We start from the raw sequence: 18,005 nt of genomic DNA, 5'->3' as shown, positions 1-18,005 counted from the left end.
CCAAAAAGACCCCACCTCCAGGGATATATTTTCCTCCCTACCCTTTTCCGCCTTCCGCAAAGACCGTTCCCTCCATGACTACCTAGTCAGGTCCACGCCCCCCTACAACCCACCCTCCCATCCTGGCACTTTCCCCTGCCACCGCAGGAACTGTAAAACCTGTGCCCACACCGCCTCCCTCACCTCTATCCAAGGCCCTAAAGGAGGCTTCCACATCCATCAAAGTTTTACCTGCACATCCACCAATATCGTTTATTGTATCCGTTACTCCCGATGCGGTCTCCTGTACATTGGGGAGACTGGGCGCCTCCTAGCAGAGCACTTTAGGAAACATCTCCAAGACACCCGCACCAATCAACCACACCACCCCGTGGCCCAACATTTCAACTCTCCCTCCCACTCTGCCAAGGACATGGATGTCCTGGGCCTCCTTCACCACCAGACGCCTGGAGGAAGTACGCCTCATCTTCCACCTCGGAACACTTCAACCCCAGGGCATCAATGTGGACTTCAACAGTTTCCTCATTTCCCCTTCCCCACCTCATCCTAGTTCCTAACTTCCAGCTCAGCACTGTCCCCATGACTTGTCTGGACTTGCCCCTACCTGCCTGTCTCCTTTTCCACCTATCCACTCCACCCTCTCCTCCCTGACCTATCAACTTCATCCCCTCCCCCATTCACCCACTGTGCTCTATGCTGCTTTCTCCCCACCCCCACCCTCGTCTAGCTTATCTCTCCACGCTTCAGGCTCACTGCCTTTATTCCTGATGAAAGGCTTTTGCCCGAAACGTCGATTTCGCTGCACTTTGGATGCTGCCTGAACTGCTGTGCTCTTCCAGCACCACTAATCCAGAATCTGGTTTCCAGCATCTGCAGTCATTGTTTTTACCTCTGCCATCTTTACCTAGTCTGGCCTCTGTGTCTCCAGAAGTACAACCATGTTGACTCTCAATCGTTCTCTTAGCAATTACGGGTGGGTGGTAAATGCTGTGTTGCAAGAAATCATATATGATTAGCTGATTGAAGGTGTTTGAAGAAGTAACTTGTGCTGTAGATAAAGGGGAAGCAGTAGATGCATTGTACTTGGATTTCCCGAAAGTGTTTTGATAATGTGCTACATCAGAGGTTACTGTGAGAAATAAATGCTCATGATGGTCGGGGTAACATTATTGGAGTGGATAGGAGACTGGCTGGCCAATAGTAGGCTGAGTATAGGATTACATGAGTGTTTTTCAGGCTGGCAGAGCATCATGAGTGACGTTTCACAGGGGTCGATGATGAGGCTTTGATTCTTCACAATTTGTATAAATAACTTCAATGAAGGTAAAAAGGGTGTAGTAGCTAAATTTGCTGATGGCATCAAGACCAGTAGAAAAGGAGTTGTGAAGAATACATAAGAGCTACAAAGTCTTATGTGAGTGGGGAAAGACCTGGCATTTGGGGTACAATGTGGCTAAGTGCAATTTTACATAATAAATAAAAGTCACATAATCTAAATGGTGAGTGGTTGCAGAACTCTGAGATGCAGAAAGACCTGGGTGTCCTTGTGTATGAATCACAGAAGGTTAGTGTGCAAGAACAGCAAGAAATCAGGAAAGCTAATAAGATGTTATGTTTTATTGAGAAGGGAATTGGGTGCAAGAATAGGAAGATTATGCTTCAATTAATTAGGTATTGGTGTAATCACATTCAGTACTGGTCGCTCTACTTACAGAAGAATCTAGGTATGTTGGAAGCAGTTCAAAAAAAGGTTTACTTGACTAATATCTGGAATGTGCAGATCGCCTCCCTGAGGTAAGGCTAGACACATTAGCCCTATATCCTCTGGAGTTTAGAAGAATTGGAGGTGACCTAATTTAAAAAAAATACAAGATCCTGATGGGCCGTCAACCAGTTGGATATCAAAAAGATGTTCCATTTGTTGGACAATCTAGAATTAGGGGTCAGTTTAAAAGTAATGGGTCACCTCTTTAATGCAGAGATGAGGAAAATAAATTTGACGGTCGTAAGTCTTTGGAATTCCATTCCTCAAAAGGCAATAGATGCAGAATCTTTAAGTATTTTTAGGGCAAAGTTAAATCATTTCATGATTACCATGAGGATGTAAGATTATTGGGGATATGCAGGAAAGTAGAGTTAGGGTTAAAATCAAATCAACCATGATTTTATTGAATGGCACATCAGGCTTGAAGGACCAAATGGCTTACTCTTGTTCCTTGTGCATTTGTGGAATGATTTTTAAATTAGAGATACTCAAGAAACCAGAATTAGAGGAGTAAAAGGTGGTGTTTTGACAGAAGCCTTTCAGCTCGACTTAAGTTCTGTACTACAATGTTTTTATTTAAATAGTAGACAGGTTGTAAACAATTACATTTGCTTGACAAGTGAGAAAACAAACGCATCTCTGAAAATATGGGGAACCAAAGATGTAATGAGTGTGAGGAACTATTAGTAAAAAAAATTGTTGGAGATGTTTCCAGAAACTGAAGACCTTCACACTGGAGCAATTGGGTTGCAAGCTGAATGGCAAGAACCGTGGAGCTCTGACCAAGTGGTAACTCAGGTATGGTCTTTAAACCATTGCAATTTTTAAAATATTGGGAACGGCCTGCTGGTTGATCTAGAGTTGAGATTGTTGTCTTGAAAGCCGTGGTGGAAATGAAGGTGCCTTAACTCTGATTTACAGCTCTGCCACCTTCCCACTATTCCCCCCTCATCACTATCTGAATGTTTTTTCTTAAATACTCATCCTACATTGTCCAGTCTCCCACACTTGACACTGTCATAATTCTCTCTTGTGCAATTTTCAAACACTAAATGGCTTCACAATGGGAAAATGGTTAGGAGGCACTGGCATAGATTTCTAAGAGCCAACTATAGAAATAGTAATATTGATTGTGATCTTGCAGAGTTCCCTAGATTCTGGAAAAGTTCCCATTGATCGGAAGGTAACTGTAATCCTGCTGCACACAAAAGGTGGGGAGGGGGGGAGAAAACGCTGAATAAAATGCCAATTGGCTAAATGTCAGAGGTAGGGAAAATACAAAAAACATTTATTAAGGACATGGAGGGGGAAGGCACTAGGAAAAGCACAGATTGACAGTTTTTACGCAGGGAATTTACATTTATTGAAGCTATTGATTTTTCAGGATATCCAACTTTTTAAAAAAAAAGGAACTGCCTGCTTTACTTCATTTGAATTTTGAGAATGGATTCCATAAGATGCCACTTAGAAGCAGCTACTCAACATTAGGGTATATAGGATTGGGAGTAATATGTTAACTTGGATTGAACATTAGGTTGTGAAAAGAAAATGGAAGTATTAGGAAAATAGGTCATTTTCAAAATGGTAGGATGGAATGATTTAAAATGTTACAAAGATTAATGTTTGAACCGAAGCTATTTACGATCTACATCAACAACTTGGAGGCAACTGTGACATATCACATTTATTGAGAGTATCAAGAGGGTGGAAAAGTAAGCTGTGAGGAAAATCAACAGAGGCTACAAAGCTTATTGATTGGTTATGTGATTCAACAAGATGGTGGCAAATGAAGTAAGCCATGTGGAAATGTGAAATTATCCACTTTGGTAGGAAAATGAAAAAATAGAACACACTTTAAAAGTTGGGAAATGAGTAAATTTTGGGATTCAGAAGGTTTTGTGCATTCTTGTGCGTAAATTGCAAGTTACCATTCAGATGCAGCAAAGAATTAGGAAGGCAAATCATACGTTTGTTTCCAAAGGATTGGATCATAAGAATAAGGTAGAATATCTGGAGTATGATGTGCAGTATTGGTCTTTTACCTAAGTAAAAATTTACTGAATGGCGCAAGAAAAGTTCACTTGATTCCTGGGTGAAAGTGCTGTTCTTGAAGGGAAAAAGTGAGTAAAATGAGCCTCTTTTCAGTTCAGAAGAATGAGAGATTTATCTTGTTGAAACACACAAACTTCTTAGCATCGACCTTGCTAAATCTTCTGTCGGACTGTGGACAAGTGTAGTTTAAAAGATTCCATGCAGAGACTGCATAAAACATTATATAGGACAAGCACACAGAAAACTAATGACCCACATTCATGAAGATCAACTAGCCACTAAATCCCACGACCAGCTATCCCTAGTATCTATACACACAGGTGACGAGGGCTTAAAATTCAACAGGGACAACACAACAATAATAAGACCAGTCAAACAGAAGACCGCCAGAGAATTTATAGAAGCATGGCACTCATCCATGGGCTCCATCAACAAGCACATTGACCTAAACTCAATATACCGACCACTGAAACGAGCAACCAGAACCAGCACCCTGAAATAATGGAAATGAAGCCACATAAATTCCATCCAACATAGTACAACAGCACTTCACAGGAGACTCCACAGCACTAAGGATGTCACCCAGACAGGGGATAAAGTTTCTGCAATCCAAATTCCCAACTCAGCGAACATTCCCACAACAACTGCAATGTGTCTCTCCATGCTGGTGGATCTAATGATAGTCTTAGGATAAAGATTAGCCACTTAGAATAATTGACATGAGAAATGCATTTGATTGTGAACCTAGTGAGAGTCATCAAATCTAGATGCATGTGGGCACTACGTCATTGATGATTGGATTAGATTAGATTCCCTACAGTGTGGAAACAGGCCCTTCGGCCTAACAAATCCACACCGACCCTCTGAAAAGCAACCCACCTAGACCCATCTCCCCCCGACTGCTGCACCTAACACTACAGGCAATTCAGCATGGCCAATTCACCTGACCTGCACATCTTTGGATTGTAGGAGGAAACCGAAGCACCCGGAGGAAACCCACACAGAATTGAGAGAGTGTGCAAACTCCATACAGACAGTCACCCAGGGCTGGGACTGAACCTGGGACCCTAGTGCAGTGAGGCTGCAGTGCTAACCACTGAGCCACTGTGCTGCCCTTAGCGAGTTTTAAGATTTGTAGCTCAGGTTGAGATTCTGGATAGGTTTGCTCATTGAGCTGGAATGTTCATTTTCAGACATTTCATCATACTGCATTTCATATGGTGATGTCATTTCCTGTTCTTTTTCAGGGGGTGGTAACCGGGGTCCAAGTCAATGTATTGGTTGATAGAGTTCTGGTTGAAATGCCATGCTTCGAGGAATTCTTGTGCACGTCTCTATTTGGCTTGTCCTAGGATGGATGTGTTGTCCAAGTTGAAGCGGTGTCCTTCCTCATCTGTATGTAAGGATACTAGTGAGAATGGCTCATGTCTTTTTGTGGCTAGTTGACATTCATGTATCCTGGTGGCTAGTTTCCTGCCTGTTTGTGCAATGCAATGTTCGTTACAGTTCTTGTAAGGTATTTTGTAATTGACCTTAGTTTTGTTTGTTGTCTGCATAGGGTCATTCAAGTTCGTTAACTCTTGTTTAAGTGTGTTGGTGGGTTTGTGAGTTACCATGATGCCAAGAGGTCTTTTCCAAACAATCGTTTCCGAGATGTCTTTGATGTAGGGTGAGTGGCTAGGGTTTCTGGACATGTTTGTCTGCCTGTTTAGGTTTGTTGCTGAGAAATCGATGGACTGTGTTCATTGGGTATCCATTCTTTTTGAATACACGGCATAGGTAGTTTTCCTCTGCTCTGCATAGTTTCTTTGTGCTGCAGTATGTGGTGGCTTGTGGTGATGATTGCTTCTGTAGTTCACTATTTGGTCAGTATGTGTTGTTTTCCTGTAGGTGCTGGTTTGAAGTTCCCCATTGGCTAATCGCTCTATTGTGACATCTAGGAATAACAATTTGTTGTTGTTTTCCTCTTTAGTGAGTTTTATGCCAGTATGAGTAATATTGATGGTCTTGAAAGCTTCCTCTAATTTGTTTCGTTTAGTGATGACAAAGGTAGCATCCACGTAGTGGACCCAAAGTTAGGGTAGGATGGTTGGCAGAGCTGTTCTTTCGAGTCTCTGCATTACTGCCTCTGCTAAGAACCTTGGTATCTGAGATCCCATGGGTTTTCTGTTGGTTTGTCTGTAGTTTTGTTATTGAAGGTGCAGTGGATGGTAAGGCATAGGTCCACTAGCTTGACGACATTGTCCTTGCTGATAAAGTTGATATTTGGTGCATGTGTCTTTGGTTCTTCTAATAATGTAGTCAGTGTTTCCTTGGCCAGGTTGATGATAGTGGATGTGAACAGGACTGTTACGTCAAATGAGACCATTATTTCATCCTCTTCTATCTTGATGTGTTTGGTTTTCAGGGATATTTGGATGGAGTGGCGTGAATTTCCTTCTAAGTGTTTGTGTTTGGTGTAGCTCTTTGGCCAATCTATAAGTTGGTGTTCCAGGTAACGAGACTATGGGTCTGAGGGGGGCTCCTGGTTTGTGAATTTTGCGTAATCTGTAGAAGCATGGTATGTTGGATCCAACTGCTTTCATTTTTTTGGAAGTCTGTCTCATTTATTTTTCCAGATTTCTGAAGCTTATTTTGAGTAGGGCTGTAATTCGGTTCTCTAGTTGTGGGGGTGGGTCTATCGTCACTTGTTGGTATGTGTTGGTATCGGCAAGTAGTGCATTCGCTTTCTCAATGTAGTCTCTTTGATTTAAAATGACTGTCAAGCGTCCTTTGTCTGCAGGTAGGAAAACAATGTTTTTATCTTTTTTAAATCTTTCTCGAGCTTTCCTTGTGTATTGAGTGTGTTTCCTTCATTTTTCCTGCTTGATATTGGTGCGACTGTCTGTCTGATAGTTTACTGGGTTTCATAGGCATAGAACATCGAACATTACAGCGCAGTACAGGCCCTTCAGCCCTCGATGTTGCGCCAACCTGTCATACCAATCTGAAGCCCATCTAACCATGTACGTCCATATGCTTGTCCAATGATGACTTAAATGTACTTAAAGTTGGCAAATCTACTACCGTTGCAAGCAATGCATTTCATACTCTTACTACTCTGAGTAAAGAAACTACCTCTGACATCTGTCCTATATCTATCACCCCTCAATTTAAAGCAATGCCCCCTCGTGCTCGCTGTCACCATTCTTGGAAAAAGGCTCTCCCTGCCCACCCTATCTAACCCTCTGATTATCTTATATGTCCCTATTAAGTCACCTCTCAACCTTCTTCTCGTCAACGAAAACAGTCTCAAGTCCCTCAGCCTTTCCTCGTAAGATCTTCCCTCTATACCAGGCAACATCCTAGTAAATCTCCTCTGCACCCTTTCCAAAGCTTCCACCTTCCTCCTTATAATGCGGTGACCAGAACTGTACACAATACTCCAAGTGCGGCCGCACAAGAGTTTTGTACAACTGTAACATAACCTCATGGTTCCGGAACTCGATCCCTCTATTAATAAAAGCTAAAACACTGTATGCCTTCTTAACAACCCAGTCAACCTGGGTGCAACTCTTAATAATCTGTGCACCTGGACACCGAGATCTCTCTGCTCATCTACACTACCAAGAATCTTACCATTAGCCCAGTACTTTGCATTCTGGTTACTCAGATCAAAGTGGATCACCTCACACTTGTCCACATTAAACTCCATTTGCCACCTCTCAGCCCAGCTCTGCAGCTTATCTATGTCTCTCTGTAACCTACAACATCCTTCATCACTATCCACAACTCCACTGACCTTTAGTGTCATCTGCAAATTTACTAACCCACCCTTCTACGCCCTCATCCAGATCGTTTGTAAAATGAATGAACAACAGTGGACCCAACACCAACCCTTGTGGTACAACACTGGTAACTGGACTCCAGGATGAACATTTCCCATCAACCACCACCCTCTGTCTTCTTTCAGCAAGCCAATTACTGATCCAAACTGCTATATCTCCCACAATCCCATTCCTCTGCATTTTGGACAATAGTCTACTGTGGGGAACTTTATCGAACGCTCTGCTGAAATCCATACACACCACATCAACCGGCTTATTCTCATCTACCTGTTTGGTCACCTTCTCAAAGAACTCAGTGAGGTTTGTGAGGCACGACCTACCCTTCACAAAACCATGCTGACTATCCCTAATCAAATTATTATTTTCTAGATGATGATAAATCTTATCTCTTATAACCTTTTCCAACACTTTACCAACAACTGAAGCAAGGCTCAGTGGTCTATAATTACCAGGATTAGCTCTACTTTCCTTCTTAAACAGGGGAGCCACATTTGCTATCCTCCAGTCTTCTGGCACTATTGTAGACAATGAAAATTTAAAGATCAATGCCAAAGGCTCGGCAATCTCCTCCCTGGCTTCCCAGAGGATCCTAAGATAAATCCCATCCCATCCTGGGGACTTATCTTGCAGAGTGTGAAAATAGATTTCTAATACCTCTTCCTTGTGAACCTCGATCCCACCTAGTCTAGTAACCTGTATGTCAGTATTCTCCTCGACGACATTGTCATTTTCTAGAGTGAATACTGTCAAAAAATATTCATTTAGTGCTTCCCCTATCTCCTCTGACTCCACACACAACTTCTCATGACTATCGTTGATTGGCCCTAATCTTACTCTTGTCATTCTTTTATTCCTTAAATACCTATAGAAAGTCTCAGGGTTTACCCTGATCCTATCCGCCAACAACTTCTTCTCATGTTTTCTCCTGGCTTTTCTGAGCACTCTCTTTAGGTCTTTCCTGGCTACCTTGTAACCCTCAAGCGCCCTAACTGAGCCTGTGAGTTGGTTTCAGTGTTGTTTCAAATCCTGCTAAGCAATCTTTCTTGTCCGCATCCTGGAAGTTCTAATTTAATCCTTTTACCAAAACAGCTTTCTTTAGTGTCTGTTCAGTGTCAGTCAGATAAGTTTTTTTTTTAAATCCATGCTTCTGTGTTGTTATATTGAATATATTATAGAATCCACACGATCAATTTTCGGACTTTCAGGAAATTGAGGGATATAGAGAATAGGTTGGAAAATGAACTTATGTAAAATTTCACCAATGATCTTAATGAATGACCGATTAAGAGACTTAAGCCTACTTCTGCTATTTTGCTTAGTGTGCTCATGGATGTCTATTAACAGCCTCTATGACAAGTGTACTTTTGCCAAATCTGGCTCAAGTATAAATAATGGGACATATACTAAGAGAGTCTCAAATTATTTGTGGAAGTGATTTGAGCTTTTGGTCTTTGGTATTACAGTGCCAACAGTGTTTATTTTTTTCTTGCAGATCTGCATCAAATTCTTCAACTGGCTCTTTCCGTCCTGGGTCTCTTCTCAGCTTATGTTGTTGTTACACTGAGTAATTTTTTTGCCAGTGAGGTTATTCCAACCGTAGTTAGGTGAGTGCTATGATTATGGTATTCATATCAATATAATTTTCTGAATTTTTTTTGGCATCACTAAAAGTTATGACTATGTTTAATTAGTAGCAAACTAGGACTCCTGCATTATAGTGATATATTCTAATACTAAAAATGCACTGAAGTAACAATGAAAACGTAAAACTCCAAGTGTTAAATTATTTCAAAATTGATTTGTCTGAAAAGCTGAATATCATTTGTAACACTGTAGATTTGATTTCTGAAGATGGCATCAAAAACGCGGTGAATGTTTTGATTCTTAACTTGCTTGGCCTGTATCTTTCTCCGCCTCCACCTCCCTTGTCATCCTCCTTCTTTTCCCCTGTCCCCATTTCCACATATGGCTGGAAAAATTGCAGACTTTGGTTTTTTTTATTCAGTTGTGGGATGTGGGCAGTGCTGGCTGCCCAGCATTTATTGCCAATCTTCAGTTGCCCTTGAGATGGTGGTGAGCTGATGCCTTGAACTTCTGCAGTCAATCTGCTGTAGGTTGACCTGCAATACCATTAGAGGGGAAATTCCAGGATTTTGACCCAGTGACAATGAAGGATTTCCAATGTATTTCCAAGCGAGGATAGTGAGATGCTTGGAGGGGAACTTGAAGATGGTGGTGCTTCACGTATCTGCTGTCCTTATCTTCTAGATGGAAGTGGTTGTAAGTTTGGAAGGTATTATCAACAGATCTTTGGTAAGTTTATGCAGTGAATCTTGTAAATAGTACCCACTGCTGCTACTGATCATTGGCAGTGGAGAGAGTGGATGTTCGTGAATGTTGTGCAAGTCTAGTGGACTGCATTTTCCTGGATGATATCAAGCTTCTTGTGTGTTGTTGGACCTGCACCCAACCAGACAAGTGGAAGTATTCCATTACACCCCTGATTTGTGCCTTGTAGATGATGGACAGGCTTTGGGGTGTCAGGAGGTCAGTATTTCTAACCTCTGAACTCTGGTGAGTGTTTCTGCAGAAACCTGCATTGATACATGCACTTGGATTCAGTAGCTGAGGTCTAATGCATCTCATTCTTAGTAGACTATTTAAATCACAGGAGAGGTCATTTCATTTTAAAAATAATAAACAGCAAACTGCAAAATCATTTCTTCCCTACTGTCTGCTTACTGGAAAATATCAGACAAAAAATGTAACTTGGGAAAGAATAAGACCCCTGGCTGCCTTGCTGATCTTTGTGTGGTATTGAAAAGATGGGGGAGATGCCAAATGAGTGTTTTGCATCAGTGTTTACTGTGGAGAAGGACATGAAGGATTATAAAATGTGGGGAAATAGATGATGACATCTTGAAAAATATCCATATTATAAGAGAAGGAAGTGCTCAATGTCTTAAAATGCATGAAAGTGGAAAAATTCCCAGGACCTGATTAGATGTACCCTAGAACACTGTGAGATGCTAGGGAAATGATTGCTGGACCCCTTTGCTGAGATATTTGTATCATGGATAGTCACAAATGAGGTGTCGGAAGGCTGGAGGTTGGCTAATGTGATGCCACTATTTAAGAAAGGTGGTAAGGAGAAGCCTAGGGAACGATAGACTGATGATTCTGACATCGGTGGTGGGCAAGTTGTTGGAGGGAACCTTGAGGGAGAGGATTTACATGTCTTTGGGAAAGCATGGACTGATTAGGGATGGTCAATGTGGCTTTGTGTGTGGGAAGTCATGTCTTTCTAACTTGATTAAGATTTTTAAAGAATTAACATAGAGAATTGAGGAGGGCAGAGCAGTAGACGTGATCTATATGGACTTCAGTAAGGCATTTGACAAGGTTCCTCATGGTACACTGCTTAGCAAGGTGAGATCACATGGAATAGAGAGGGAGCTAGCTATGTGGATACAGAACTGACTCAAAGGTAGAAGACTGAGGGTGGTGGAGGGTTGCTTTTCAGACTGAGAGGCTTGTGACCAGCAGTGTGCCAGAAGGATCAATGTTGGGTCCACTGCTATTTATATAAATGATTTGAATGTGAATATAGGAGGTATAGTTAGTAAGTTTGCAGATGACACTAAAATTGGAGGTGTAATGCGCAGTGAAGTACACTACCCATACTACAATGGGATCTTGTTCAGATGGGCCAATGGGCTGAGGAATGGCAGATGGAGTTTAATTTTACATTAAATGTGAGGTGCTGCATTTTGGAAAGGCAAATCAGGACAGGAATTGTACACTTAATGGTAAGGTCCTGGGAGTGTTACTGAACATAGAGACCTCGGAGTGCAGGTTCAAGTGGATTCACAGGTAGAAAGGATAGTGAAGGTGTTTAGTATGCTTGCCTTTATTAGTCAGAGCAATGAGTATAGGAGTTGGAAGGTCATGTTATGGCTATACAAGACATTGGTTAGGCCACTTTTGGAATACTACAAACAATTCTTGTTTCTCTCATGTAGGAAGGATGTTGTGAAACTTGAAAGGGTTCAGAAAAGATTTTCAAAATGTTGCAAGGGTTGGTGGCTGAATAGGCTGGGGTTTTCCCTGGAGTGTCAGAGGGTGAGGGGTGACTTTATAGAGGTTTGTAAAATCATGAGGGGCATGGATAAGGTCTTTTCCCCAGGGTGGGGGGAATCCAGAGCTAGAGGGCATTGATCCCTATTAAATTTTTCCCCTGTCACCCTAAACCTAAGGGGCAACCTTTTCACACAAAGATGGTGTATGTATGGAATGAGCTGCCAGAGGAAGTGGTGGAGGCTGGTACAATGACAACATTTATAAGGCACTTGGATGGGTAAATGAATTGGAAGCGTTTAGAGGGATATGGGCCAAGTGCTGGTAAATGAGACTGGATTAGTTTAGGATATCTGGTCAGCATTAATGAGTTGGTCTAAAGGGTCTGTTTTCATGCTGTATACCTCTATGATTGGAACTATATCCATGTAGATTTTTAACCTTTTTAAATGGTTTCAGTAGCATTAACTCTAATTTATTACTGTGTGGAAACTTCTTTCACCCGGAGGGTACAAGTGTGAGAGATTTGTGTCCAATTCTATATATGAAAGGCTGTACATTTGGACAAAGTGTTGTTATCTCCAATATAAAATTACGTATTAGATTTTTGTTTGGGATAGGGTACTATATTTTTGACCTAGTGATTGTATAATAATCTTTTGCAGTGAACATACTGCCAGCTAGATGATTAAATGTTCAGTGGAAGACCACTAACGTTGCCTCTAATATCTTCTGCGCACAGAAAAAATGTTTCTCCATTTAAGTTACTAAGTGCAAGGTGGTAATGGTGCAGTAAGGAAATGGGAATGAGTAGGCTATCTTCATAACAGTAAGATAGAGGATTGGAAAATAAACATGGAGGGAATAAATTTACAACTGTATTTTGATGTAAAATCAAGTAAAGAAACATAAGAGAGAAATTTTTCTTGATATTCTTAACGCCAGAGAGGCTAATTAACTCACTTATTAGGTATCAACACTTATTATGTATACATTTATCGGGTGACTTTATTGGGCAATTTTTTTTTAAGAAATGGTGGGCAAGTGAAGAGCAGTATTTCTTTTTCGTGAAGTTAGCATTGGATCAGAGAAATTCAAGTAGCAACTTCTGGGTATTCACACTTAACCACAAACTACCACCAATTGAAATTGCTAAATAGTTTGCCCACAAGTAACTGTGCATTTGCCCTGCAATTTTTCTGGCCAATTATGAATTGTCATTTAGTACTTTTTTTATAATTAGCCTTACAAATTTTTCAGAAGAACTTAAATACTTATTTTCACAAAATGTTTTCACAGAGGTGCAGGCTTAGGTCTTGTTATGGCAACAAGCTGCATTGGAAAAGCAACATCTCCGATAATGGATCTCCATAATAAACATGGCTTCTTTCTCCTGCATGTTGTGTTTGCCTCTTTTGCTGTCCTCTCAGTGCTGTGCATCATGTTGCTTCCAGAAAGCAAACGGAAGCCACTCCCAGAGTCTTTAAAAGATGGTGAAAATCAGAGACGCCCTCCCATGTGTTTATCACGAAACAAGGATAGAGCTCCTCTGCTTCGCTCATATCAACATAGGTGTTATAATCCAGAAAACTATTCCAAGCTTGTAACTGCAACCAAGAAAATACTGGTCCATAACATCCATTTTGAATCACAAGATCTTGTAAATGAAAGTGTGATTGATGAGATCAGAGATTCAACGTCTTAGCCAATCCTTCATGATGGATATAGAATTGTTTACATATCCTCTACTATTGCATATTTTGCACTACTGAAAATGCCCATTTAAGTATTAGAACCTTTTGTATTTTCTAAGTACTAATTTGAGTTGTATTTCTAAGCTACATTGACTGAACTCTGAGGAAGGCAAATTCTCCATTATTTCATTTTTCTAAGGACTTTATTTCTATCATTTCAGATTTGAAAGAACTTTGTTGAATATACTTTTAGCATGTGTACAACTTCAGTGAGATATATTAGGCTTGTCTTGTATGTATGTATGTATGTATGTTGTCTTACAAATAATGTGTACAGTGTGGTCTGTTGATTATTACACATAGCCTAGTGACTCAAGTTATAATTAAACCTTTTTGAATTAACTCAGCATGAAATATTTCTGTAGTATCCATTCTCATCATTACTATATAAATAACTTTGTCTGGGCTGAAGCTATGTTTTGAATTTATTCTGATTCATGGAGGTTGAATTCCTTGCTCTCATTTTTCTATATTAGAATTTATTGATCAAACCCTTATATGGATGGTGTTACTCAACCTGGGTAATTGATGTTTGCTAACAGAGAACAATTGAGCAGTAAAATTTGAGGATTAACATTCATCATTAATTATGGCATCTGTTCCCTGTTATCCAATCTAAAGTTTACATTTTTTAAGACAATCTAGCAGAAAGCTTTAGGCAAAGTCATAGGATTTGATTTTTTTTCTCTCTTTTATAAGGTGGGATTTGGTGACTATTGAATCACAGACAACAAGTATACTTCGAAGTTTAATTCTAAATCAGTTGCCAAATTCCTAATGCTTTTTTTTTAAATACAAGAAATTTGACTTTTTTAAACCAGGCATTTAAGAAATAATTCCTTGGACTTTGACCCTATTCTTCTCAAAATTGTGACATGGTGATCATTTATGTATGACTCGATCCACACTTTCATTCAAATTTGGAAGCTAATAAGGAAAGAAGTGGTTTGATTATTTAAAGTTGAACAGAGGTAGCAGCTAAATTAAATTCTCTTAAATTTGCTCATGGAATGTGAGCATCACTACCAAGGCCAGCATTTATAGTCCTTGTGAAGGTGGTGATGTTTATAAGTCGCCATCTGACAGCTGGTATCCTGACAGGAGTGGCATGGTAGCTCAGTGGTTAGCTCTGCTGCCTCAAACCACCAGTGACCTAGGTTCAATTCCAGCCTCTGGCGCCTGTCTCTTTCTGGAGTTTGCACACTTTCCCCATGGCTCTGTGGGTTTGTGCTCCGGTTTCCTCCCATAGTCTGAAGATATGCAAGTTTGGTGGATTGGCCATACTAAATTACACATGGTGTTCAGGGAAGCATAGGTTAGGTGCATTAGCCATAGGAACTACAGAGTTAGGGGAAAAGGTAGGGGGATGAGTCTGAGTAGGATACACGTTGGAGGGTAGGTGTGGATTTGTTGGGCTGAATGGCCTAATTTTACATTCTGGGGCTTCTCAATATTCTAGTTTCAAACCTGGGGCTGATTTTTCCAACCAAAACAACGTGAATCACATGATGTTTGCTGTGGCAAAGGCAATATTGGCCTACAAAATTAGTACCAGTCCAGATTTGGGGTAGGTAAATGCTGAGGCAGGCTAGTTAATAGGCCAGCCATAGTTCTGTGGAATTTGTTCCAAGTTGTTTAAAGTTGTTGGGTTGTTTGCCTATTTACCTTGTATGCGAAATCAATGACCCATTTAATAACACATTTTCTAATTGCCCTGTTCAGAGATGTTATTACACTCTTCTGGAGCAGTTGGGACTTGAAGCTGGGACCTCCTGCTCAAAGATAGCAACACTACTAATGTGCCACATGAGTCAGCTGTCTAATAACACTAATGAACCCTAAAATGCTGATATGGAGAAAAATTACCCATTTTGAAAATATATGCTGTTTTTTCTGCCAACTCTATAAAAATGTTAATTAGATGTGCCTAAACAAGCTTTCTGCTACTTCACAAGCTGTCTTTTCAAATAAAGATACTATTGCTAAAACAGAATAAAGAAATAATTATTAGATCCTGATAAAAGATGACCTTTTAATGGCAACTTGGCAAGCCCGTGAGGTCTGCTGACTTGCCTCCATGCGCTGGATGGCCAAAGATCAAGAGCATGGGGCTGTGCAACTAAAAACACAACAAAAGATATTTCAAATGATTAAAAAGGTTTTGCAATTGCCCAGAGCAAATATATATGCAGTCCACAGACTCCACAGCGTCACAAAATAAACAGCTGGGTTGGGAGTCCATGAACCACCACAATGTGTGACGACATGGCACTGCTGCATGAAATACCCTACCTCCACCACGATCCTGATGGAAATTGGGAAAGTGGGTGGTAAGAAAGCATGCCACGCTATGTCCAGGCAGTGGATCAAGGAGTAGAAGTGCCTGGTGTGCAGCAGCAGCCTGTACAAAAAGCTGTCCTTGCTGGGCAACAGGATGTAGAGGGCATACTTATGAGATGGCTCAGGATGTGAAGCGAGGGCTCCTGAGAGTTGTTCAGGCTCCTCGGGCCAATGTGAAATGCAGCTGGAGGTCCCATTGCACAATTGGTGCATGACATCGGGTCGAACCTTTTTTTCTGGGACATCAGTAATTGTGTAGCCACAAGTAAACCAAACTAAGGAACTTTATAATTTGTGTGCAACTCTTCTTGTGCCTCCTGTGAAGATGTGAAAACCAAAAGAAGGAGATTTTAAGAACAAAATGTCTGAAGAAGCAAATGAAATGTTTCACAGAATCCTGTGAAAATGGCCTCTTAAAAACTGGCTTTGTGATAAGTTGGGTAAAAAGTGAATCAGTCAAGGCCAGTTATTTGGGTCACATCGTTAGACAAGGTTAAATGTTGCCTAGAGGAACTTAAAGTTCAAACAATTGTGGATATTCCTGATCCTAATATGAAATGAGAGAGAAAGACTGCAGTTCCTCAGCATATGTGTATTTTACCTTTGGCACAATAATTACTTGATTAAGAAATTCATTGACTATGACTGGATGGAGAATGTTGGGCTGGCGTCAAGAGTTTACAAGCTGTCTTCATAAATGATTAATAATGTGTACTGGGTGCTCCAAATTTCTACAAACCATTCAAGATAACAAATACTGATATATTGTTGCAAGAGGGTGTTAATGCTATCACAGTCAATTATTTTGGAAACAATTATATCATTGTCACAGAAAGTACTCCACAAATGAAATAGAAGTATTAAACCTTGTTTCAACATTTCAACGTTTTCAAATAAATGTTTTCAGAAAATACAATATATGTAAATTATTTTGACTGGTCTTTTTTGGAAAAAAATTGCATCAAACATCTCTTTGCTTCACTGGAGTCTATTGCTGTAATCATTTACTTTAAAAATTGTTCCCTTTCAGGAAGGAATAATATAATTGTGAATGCTTTTTCCAGAATTTGATCATTCATTTAAGTATCATATTGTTGCATAAAGAACATGTAAAAATTTAAATGCTGTCATCCTTTGATCAAGTTACTGAGAATGTCAGACGTTGGACATTTTAAATTTTAATTAAAATATGATGCATTGATGTTATGGTTCATGGAGGTTCTTTTTCTTTTGAGGTGGGATGTGTGATGGTTCACTTGCTTATGTTTTTGGTTGGGTGAAGGGCCCTTTAAAATTTGCCTCTTGTTGGTGTGATGTGAGCAAGAGAGAGAATGAAGGGAAAGTACACAGAAAATGAATATATCTGAATCTAAATGCCAAGAAAAATGTTTTCAATTTCCCCTCAAGCTTCATATAGCTACTTCAGAATCTCAACTCTGAGTGGTAATCATTTTATTTCCATAAATTTGCATCCCAGTAACATATTTGATTTAAGCCACTTCCAATTCTCCTCTTTGAGAAACTATATAACATTATTCCCAACACATAAAAGAACAGGTACTTGACAGCAGCAGTTTGCTGATTGCCTGTCCTGACCATCATCCGAAAGTTTTGACACAATGTCCCTGTATGCTGCATGGACAGCATCATCCTCAACCATCATCCAAACAAATCAGTCTCAACAAACTACCAGCCTTACCACTGACCATGGTTGCTTTTGGTTCAACTCATATACCACTACAGTCCGTCTGAATTTTACTGTGGGATATGGGCGACCTTGTGAATAGATCATAAAAATCTAGTATTCAAGTTCAGTGATTGGTAGGGAAGACAAAAATAAAGTTATCTTTTGTGCCAAAGGGAATGGAGTATTAAATAGGAAGGTCTTGCTGAAACTGTACATGGTACTGATCAGAATACTTCAAACAGTTTTGGTCTCTTTATCTAAGGAAAGATATCCTAGTGTTGAAGACAGTTCTGAGATGGTTCACTAAGTTGATCCAGGATATTGAGGGATTTCGTTAGATTAGATTAATTACAGCGTGCAAACAGGCCTTTCGGCCCAGCAAGTCCACACTGACCCTCCAAAGATCAACCCACATAGACCCATTCCCCTACGTTTGCCCATGGTGTTAGGTGAAGGGGTAATTTAGCTTAGCCAATTCACCTAACCTGCACATTTTTGGACTG

General features: G+C 40.3%; 1 protein-coding gene across 1 annotated transcript in view; it reads left to right on the top strand.

The window, feature by feature from the left end:
- slc22a31 (solute carrier family 22 member 31) overlaps nt 1-13,426 on the top strand; it is a 73,000-nt gene extending 59,574 nt beyond the window's left edge. The window contains exons 8-9 of the mRNA XM_060838334.1: nt 9,137-9,248; nt 13,021-13,426. Of these exons, the coding sequence (XP_060694317.1) occupies nt 9,137-9,248; nt 13,021-13,426 (518 nt within the window). The remainder of the gene's footprint in view (nt 1-9,136; nt 9,249-13,020) is intronic.
- Nucleotides 13,427-18,005: the final 4,579 nt, after the last annotated feature.

Source organism: Hemiscyllium ocellatum, chromosome 17 (genome assembly GCF_020745735.1).
Source record: "Hemiscyllium ocellatum isolate sHemOce1 chromosome 17, sHemOce1.pat.X.cur, whole genome shotgun sequence".
NCBI classification, from domain to species: domain Eukaryota; kingdom Metazoa; phylum Chordata; class Chondrichthyes; order Orectolobiformes; family Hemiscylliidae; genus Hemiscyllium; species Hemiscyllium ocellatum.
The sequence above is the reverse complement of the archived record's forward strand: the minus strand, read 5'-3'. Positions and strand labels throughout refer to the sequence as shown.